The sequence below is a fragment of the Triticum aestivum genome, chromosome 7B, assembly GCF_018294505.1.
Source record: "Triticum aestivum cultivar Chinese Spring chromosome 7B, IWGSC CS RefSeq v2.1, whole genome shotgun sequence".
NCBI classification, from domain to species: domain Eukaryota; kingdom Viridiplantae; phylum Streptophyta; class Magnoliopsida; order Poales; family Poaceae; genus Triticum; species Triticum aestivum.
The window spans coordinates 612,239,085-612,247,954 of record NC_057813.1 but is presented as its reverse complement, the minus strand read 5'-3'; the positions used below and the strand labels follow the sequence as shown (position 1 = coordinate 612,247,954).

Below are 8,870 nucleotides of genomic sequence, written 5' to 3'. Positions count from 1 at the left end.
TGGTGTCGATTAGATGGCCTTGGACGTAATACTACTCCTCCACCAAGGAGCACTTCTTGCGAGAAACAAGGGATTCCATGAACAGTGTGGCGTTAAAATAGAATTGACCTATGAATACATTGATCCTATGATCTAGATGGTCAACCAACAGGTCCCCTCACTCTAGTATCTCTTCTTTGTTCGGTCACAAGGCAGGAAAATAGAGGATTTATTTCAACTCTATCCTTTACCACATCAATGGATTCAATTTCAATGGATAGAGCTCAACCTGTAGCCATCGTCATTTCAATCATAATTCACTTGGTAGGTACACGCTTGTTCCAACTTTTATAGTGGCAGCCATTAGTTGGTATCATGCTATGTTTGAGGGACCTTCTCAGTTCAAAGCTAACAAATAGGTCTCATGTTAGCACTCAATCGCTAAGAGCAGCCAACAACTTAACTTGCAGGCTTTAAAACCCGCTCATACGGTAATGGCCGTCTTAAGGTATATCTGAGTATAGAAGATGGAATTAGTGATATTTTTTGTTTATAAACTCTCCATAATGGTGGCTAATCTCAAGAACGGCTATTTTAGATACTATGCAAGCATTGACACCAGAGATAAAATTTATTGTAATAAACAATCGAACGGTGTGGGCATTGTATATACTAAGGCACACGCGGAGCTTCGTGAGGGCAAAAGCATGCCATGGCCCGCCCAGCCCCTAAAGTAAAAATATACTCCCTCCATCACAAATGGCCCCGTTTTGTTCTGTGATTCTACCAGGATTTCGCTGTGTGGCAGTCGAATCCTAACCAAACACTGAAACGAGTGACCACGACTCCATCAACGCACAGCCAAAAATACACGTACGTGGGAAAGCTGCGAAGGAGGAGCTTCCCTGGCTGCCGCTGTGTGTCCACCCCGCTTTGCCCCAATCCTTTGATGAAATTACCCACGTTTGCTAAATGGCCTACAACTTTTTCATAGTAGATTTTTGACGGCTGTTTTTCCACAACAGGTTTTCCACAGCCGAACCAAACACCACCATTAATATTTTCTTAGTTGTGCTAATATTTGTTTGTATCGTGTTAATATATTTCAAATTCGTGTTACTTTTCCAATATATGACTAAAACTTTTTTCGAAAAAAATCTTTTCATGTCTATTTTTTACATATACACATTGTATATTTTTTGTATACATGTAAGTTTTTTTCAAACAAAAGAATAATATTTCTTGAAATACATGTTTTATACATTTTTTTGAATGCATGTTAAACATTACTCAACTAGACATTTTTTTCGAATGATAATTTTTTAAACTTGTGCGAATTTTTATACATTTCAGAAATATTTAAAATATATATCGTTAAAGGATGCGACAACAACCCGTCGCCTCCAACGCAAGCGTTCGGTATCCAACGGTCTCCTGTATCGCTAATAAAATGATCTGGGCCCAACTGGTGGCACAAGCCACCACTGGCAGCGGCCCACGCATGTATTTTTCTTCTCTTTTTAAGTTTTCTTTTCAAATTTAGTCTGTGTCTTTTTTTATATTCCTTCTGGATTTAAAAAAATGTTGTATATATTTTCTGATTTTTTTTTGTGAATCCAAGTTTCATGAATGCAAAAAAGTGTCATGATGTCAAAAGACATTCCTGAGTCCACAAACCTTCAACCATTCACAAATTGTTGACGAATAATTCAAATAATGTTTCTTTTGGAAAATGTTCACAAGTTTAAAAAAATCGCAAAATGGAAATATGTTCATGATTTTGGAAATTATTCATTAAATCAAAAACTGTTCCAAAAGTCACGAATTCAAACAACGGTATCAAATTAAGTTCAAAAATTTGCAAAAAAAATTACCAACTTGAAACAAGCTCGTGAATTTAAAAATGAATAACTGCTGAAATGTGAACAAAATTTCAGTTGACGAGGATTCTTGACGTCAGTTATAATTTTTAGAAAATTATGACATTTTTTGGAAAATTATGAACATTCTCTTGAAATTTTGAATCAATGTTGAAATTTATAATATAATTTTAAATCAACAACATTTTTTTTCAAATTTTGAACAATTTCTCAAATTTAAGGTTTATTTGAAGTAGAAGAAAATAATTTTAGAACATAATTTTTACAGAAGTTTCAATTAGTTATGGAGATATTTAACATTTTCCAAATTTCGGGAAATATAAAAATACATAAGAGATATAACTAAAGAGAACAAAAGAAAGGGCGAAAAATAGGAAAATCAAGAAGAAAAACCTGCTTGTGTATTAAACAAAAACAGAAAGAAAAATCATGAAAAAAACCCAGCCCGAAAGTGCAACTAATGGCCTGGCCCACTTTTAAATTCTGCGCTCTGCGGTGGTGCTCATAACGATGGCATTTCTTATTCGGCGCCTTCAGCGCCCGTTAAAGTGGAAATCGCTATCTGTTAAAGTTCATTAAATTAGCGTTTTTTTTCACATTGTGAACTTTTTTTCAAAATTGACGAACTAATTTTGAGTCTATGAACTTTTCCATTTTCGTTCTTGAAACAACTTTTTTTTTAAATCTTGAAATTTTTTAGAATTCATGATTTTTTGATTTTCTTTTTCTTAGCAGTCTTCAGCAGTAGTGACCTTTTTTTTAAGTGGGTAACCGTGCTAGTTGGCTGGCCCTTGCAAGCGACCGTGCGAGTGCCCTCTCGTTAATTGGCGCAAACAGATTAGGAGCTTCCCATAACGATTGCATACAGCAATATGTATCATTTCTTCATACCCCTGCCCCAGGGGTGCGACTATACCTTGCTTCATGTGAGTTGGATACCAGCCTCGCTTGAGGGACCTCCATACTAGGCCGGCGTTGCTCGCGTGAGAACACAACCTCGTTATTTCTTTGTTTTCGCTTATACTTCCAATTAATTATATTAATAAATGCTTTACATAAATATTTGATAAAAATGTTAACCATATGTTTGAAAAATGTTAACCATACATCTGAAAAATGTTAATTGTGTATATAATAGATGTTTCTCATGTATACCAAATTAAATGTGTATAAAAACTTGACCATATATTAGAAAAAATAATTAGCAAAATATTGAATATTTATTTTAAATGTTAACGAAACATTTTGAAAATGTTAAATGTGTATACAAAAACTGTTGAGCATATATTAAAATAATGTTGAGTATATATTAAAAAAAGTCAATCTTGTTTGTGAAATGTTAATTTAGCATTTGAAAATGTACAAAAAATATATAATAATATATTTAACCAAATACTAAAATAATAATCAATCTTGTATTTCAAAAATGTTAATCAAGCATTTGATTTTTTTAAATGTATAGAAAAAAAGTTGATTATGTAATAAGAACTGTTGTGCTTGTATTTGAAAAATATTAAACATGGATTAGAAAATATAATTGATATATAAAAAATTGTACAAATGTATGGCAAAAGTAGGCATGAAGTTGTCAAAAAGTGTTAATCATGTATTTAAAAAATGCTAAACGTGTATATAAAAATATTTCTAATGAATTTTTTAATGTGTGCTGAAAACCCCCATTGAAAAAGGAAAAATAAGCAACAAAACCTAAAAAAATATAAATTGAGGAAGAAAGATACTAAAAACCAAAAAGAAGCTATGAAAACCAAAAAAAAAAGAAAAAAAAAGGAAAGACAGAAAATCCACTGAAAAGGAGAGAAAAGAAACGAAGAAATCTGTTGACAAAACAACGGAATAGGAAAATAAGAAAGAGGAAAACCGGCAGTAAATTGGCCCTTTTCCCTCAAGTAGGCTGCGTCTTCTATTCTGCCACGAACCTCTCTGCGCAATAAGCCAGCAACAAGGAGACCTGAGTTCGGCCCCTACCTGGTGCCATTTTTGTGTGTATTTCATTTGTTGTAAGGGTGCGCTAATGGGCCATCCCATTACTGTGGACACTTCATGCAAGAGCTTCTTCCATCTAGCTTTAAGCAAGATATAACTCTAGCGGTGCCCCAACGCTATTTCTCGTACCTAGGTGTAGCTCGGTTTCGCCTCCGGGCGTGACCGAGTGGGCCAGGCCAATACTATAGCACCTGTGGTTTGATTGTAATTTTTATCTTAGTTTTTTCTTATCTGTTTTATTTGTTTGGTTTTTTCTCAACACATGTGTACTTTTTTCATACACATTATACAATGTTTGTATACATTAGGAAAAATATTATACATGTTTAATATTTTTCAAATATATGTCTAGTTATTTCATACACATTGAGCATTTTTTGTATATATTTTTTTCAAAAAAATACATGATTAATATTTCTTCAATTTCATGAATCTGTATATATTTTGAATACACATTAACCATTTCTCAAATTTACATTGAAACATTTTTTTTTGAATGATACAAAACAGTTTTCTAAACCATGCGAACATATTTTTACATTGTACATAACATTGTTTTAAAATGCATGAGCATTGTTTCAAATGTAATCTACATTTTTTGAGTGGTATGGAACATTTTTCTAAAGTGAGTGATCATTCTTTACATTATATAATCATTTGTTGAAATGTCAGGTATATTTTTGAAAACGTGTGAACAGTTTTGAAAGGCTAGTAACATTTTTTAATGTTGTCTTCATTATTTAAACTACGGTAGCAATTGTTTTACAATATGTTAACAGATTTCAGTATTCTCATCTATTCTAGCTAAAATACGGGCTATTTTGTAATATCACCTTTTGTTATAATAAGGAGTCACACTAAGGTGAAGCATGTTAATGTTTTACTGTCTTTTTGTGGTGAGGAAACGTTGGTGTTAAGATCAGTAATTAATGTTACAAAAGGTAAATAAAGGCATCAATTATTATTTTTATACCAGACGGAGATTGCGGAGGGTGACCCTCTGCCACCTATTCTCTTCAACATCATTGTTGATTATGTTAGTGATCCTTGTTGTGGATATGTTGGTGATCCTTTTTGCAAGGGCCAAAGTGGATGGTTATGTTGTTGTCTTTTTGCCATGCTTTATGGATTGTGGGTGTCCAAACTACAATATGTCCATTATATTTGTGGCACATGACATGCAGAAGGAAATTAATATGAAGCTAATCATCTCTGCATTTGAATGGTTATCATGCCTTAAGATTAAATCCACAAAGGTGTTCTTCTCCCTTGGTAAGGTCAAAGAAGTTGAGAACCAGTACCAACAATTGTTTGGTTGCGAGATTGGATCACAACTTCAGTATCGCGGTTTATCCATTTATCACTATAAACTTTTGGATAAGGAATTGAAGGGTATTGTGGATTGCTTCAAGAAAAAGCTCAACGGTTGGAAGGGCAAGTTACTTTCCTATGGGGGTCCTCTTGTCCTGTTCATTGTTTTACCTGCTAGCCTACCAAAGTTTATGTTTTTCTTCTTTGAGATACCCAAATGGGTACATAAAAGATTAAATTATTACATATCTAGATTCTTTCTTAATGTGATGAAGATAAACGAATGTATCGACTACCTAAGTGGAATATAATTTGTAGGCCAAAATATCGAGGCGGTCCAGTGGTTGACACCTTAAAATTAGGAAAAGTGCTTGTCGAGTAAATGGCTTTTCAGGTTAGTAAATGAGGAAAAGGTGTGGCAAAGCCACGGTCCTAGAGAGGTTTGATGATTGTTAAAGATGATTATTTTAACCATAAGGATCTTTCTTGGTGGGGAATGGCCTAAATACGAAATTTTGGAAAGATACTTAGGCAGGGATACACTGCTAAGTCTCCATACCCAAACATATACCATAGTGTCCAGTTCAAAGATGTTTCCATTGCATCGGCTTTAGGTGAGGTTTCACTCACCACTCAGTATTCGCCACGCCATGACCATCGCCTAGATGTCCAAGGGCCGCTGCCCCCGCGTCTGATCTCTGCCAACATGTGCACCGTCCAGGGACGCGCAGTGCTCTCCAACCGAGGAGTCCTGTAGCTCAAGGGGAGGACACTCCTCTGCCGTGCGCTACGTGCCGTTGGGCCACTGACATGTGGGCCAGGTTCCCAAAAGGCCCACATGTCAGTGACAGAACGGCAGGCTGCCGTACGTCAGAGGATCCTCGTCCAGCTCAAGGTGGGCTTTCCACCCCATCTTCCTCTGGCACGACGAGGTGGATGGGGAGGGTAGGAGACGGGGGCGACGACTGGGGTCAAGCCTGGCTGCTACCGTGGGAGCGAGTTGGGAGTACACATTTTTTTCTTGTAATATTTTTACCATCTGGTTGTGCTACTCCTTAATTCTTTTTTTTTGAGCATTGCTACTCCTTAATTCGGAAGTTGATACTTTGCAATAACGAATGACTATGTAGCGCTGGGGTTTTCCTTCTTTTTTTTGCATGTGCAGTGAATCTAGTTTGTAGACATTCTAATTTTTCCCCGCAGAATATTCTTCACGGCGGTCAACAGTTGACACAAGCCACGACTTGCATGCGTAACGGCAATTCCCCCACACGCTACATGCATGGAGATCATGGGAACTCCGGTGGTTTTAACTTTTAAGCCCGAACGCAGCCTGGCACTCGCTAATTTAGAGGCTGCAAGCAACGTGCGGTTGCTTCCCTGACAGGCAATTTAGGGCAACAAGTCACGCACAGATACCCTCCTCCTCCCCCCAACCTTGGCATATGCTTAGCTAGCTCGATCGCCCGCGGCTTAAACCATTTCAAATACTTCTCTTCCACCCGCTTTCTTCTTCTTCCATGCCGTCTCCTCCTCATCCTCCCTCCCCATACGCATTGACCTAATCAATCCCGGCATTTCCACTCTACGCCGAAGTGGTTGTGTTCTCCAATTCATGTATGCTACGTGAGCAGTGGCTTCAAGCAACTGCATGCATGCACAAACGCTAAATACACGTCAAGATCGCGCGTTCTCTTGGCAACCATGCTGCGCGTGCACCTTCGACCCATGGGCGCGATGCTGCAGCGCGTCCCCGTATCTGCCCTCCTCGTCGACAAGGCAATGGCAATGGCAATGCCAACGGTGGCAATGGGAGGCGGGTACCAGGCGCGGCGGAGCCTGCACGGCGGCGGAGACTCGCCGAACAAGTGGAGGAAGCCGGAGGCGGGGCGCCTGAAGCTCAACTTCGACGGGTCCTCCAGGCACGCGTCCCAGAGCGCGAGTATCGGCGGCGTGTACCGGGACCACAAGGGCGAGTTCGTGCTGGGCTACGCGGAGCGGATCGGCGCGGCCACGAGCTCCGTGGCCGAGCTCGCCGCGCTCCGGCGCGGGCTGGAGCTGGCGCTGGAGAACGGGTGGAGCGGCGTCTGGGTCGAGGGCGACGACTTGTCGGCCGTGGAAGCCGCGCGGGGGAGCCACAGGCGTCCGCGCCTGGGCAGGGCGGAGGAGGACCTCAGGCTGTGGAAGGAGATCGCCGAGCTGCTCCCGCTGCTCGGCGACGGCATGGCCGTGTCGCACGTGCGCCGGGGAGGGAACAGGGTGGCGCACGGGTTCGCGAAGCTCGGCCACAGCGTGCCGCGGCCGCGGGTGTGGCGCGGCGTGCCGCCCGCCGAGGTGCTCAAGTACATTCAGCGGGACGCCGGCAGGAAATAGTGCGCGCATGGAAATGTTTGTGAATACATTACTTTGGTCGTGATCTCTCTGTTGGTGAGAGAGATCGCGCATGCTCGCAGATCAATGCTAACTTACCTACTGATGTGATGGTTAAAGTATGTAATCGTGTCATACAAAATCCCCGGATAGTTTTCCTTGTATAGGTGCCTTGGAGATCAAGTTGTAATCCTACACACTACTAACCTTTGATTATCTCACCTAGGCTAGGCGTCCACTATTCTAGTGGACTGAGAATTGTAAATTTATTCACGCAAATCTAAAAATACCTTAATTGTATTATAGAAATTGTGTGTCTACTATAAAAGCATTGTATTATCTCAGCAGATTTTACTAATATGTTGACACAAATCGTCGTTACCGTGATATAACAATTATTTCATCTAGTGCAATTTTATTCTAAGTGTTAAAAAAAATCTTACAAGGATATCATCAGATTGATAGTCCTTCACGTACGTTTAACTAATTCTCAAGCGACTGGGAATTATGAAATCCGACAATAATAATAAGATGCGACTCGAGAGGTTTGATGGCTAGATCCATCTTATCACATGACAAACCCTATTTTCCTACATGATAGTACGAATGCTAGCTCTGCCAAATTGCATGTGATGCTGACTACTTCACCATCCTCGTGGATCATGGCCATTTCATTTGGTCTCTAGTCTCTAAGAAGTTGATGAGAGAGAATTTCATATTGTGGAATGCGCATGTCTTGGAGATCAAAGTTGTAACCTCAATAAACCATGTATTTGTGATAGTACCAGGCCCAACCCCTGCTAATGAGCCTCTTCGAAGCACCATGACCCGACAAAGAGGGGGTGTGTTGGAGTTGTCTTCGTTTCTTCCCACGTCGAATTCCTAGAAACTCTGACAATGGCGACCACCTATAGGCCAAAGACCACAGTCTTGCATTCAAACACTAGGGTGCCCATAAGCATGCCATTGCTTTGTGGTTTGTGCCCATCATTGGTTAGAGTTAGAACCCAGATTTTGGTCCTATTAGTGGTTTTGATATCCCTGCATCATCTAATACTTTGTCCTCTTCACCTCTACATAGCCTTAAGTTTGGTCATGCTAAGATCTGCCCCACATACTCCCTTGATTTGATGGGCCTTGCTGGCTTGCCCTGAGCGGTGGCAAGCTTATTACAAGAAATATTTTTCCACGTGCTATGTTCATGTACACATATTCGCAACACCGCTGCAAAGGAGAGAGATCGTGAACATCAAAGAGTGATCTATCGCGTTAGAGAGAGACACCCAACGGGGGGAAATAAGGCCACAACCTTGTTGGTCAAATATC

General features: G+C 39.9%; 1 protein-coding gene across 1 annotated transcript; it reads left to right on the top strand.

The window, feature by feature from the left end:
* The first annotated feature begins 6,558 nt into the window (after nt 1-6,558).
* On the top strand, nt 6,559-7,931 carry LOC123162218 (uncharacterized). Its single transcript, XM_044580000.1, has one exon. It carries the CDS (start codon nt 6,879-6,881, stop codon nt 7,545-7,547), a length of 669 nt encoding a protein of 222 aa, XP_044435935.1. The 5' UTR covers nt 6,559-6,878; the 3' UTR covers nt 7,548-7,931.
* Nucleotides 7,932-8,870: the final 939 nt, after the last annotated feature.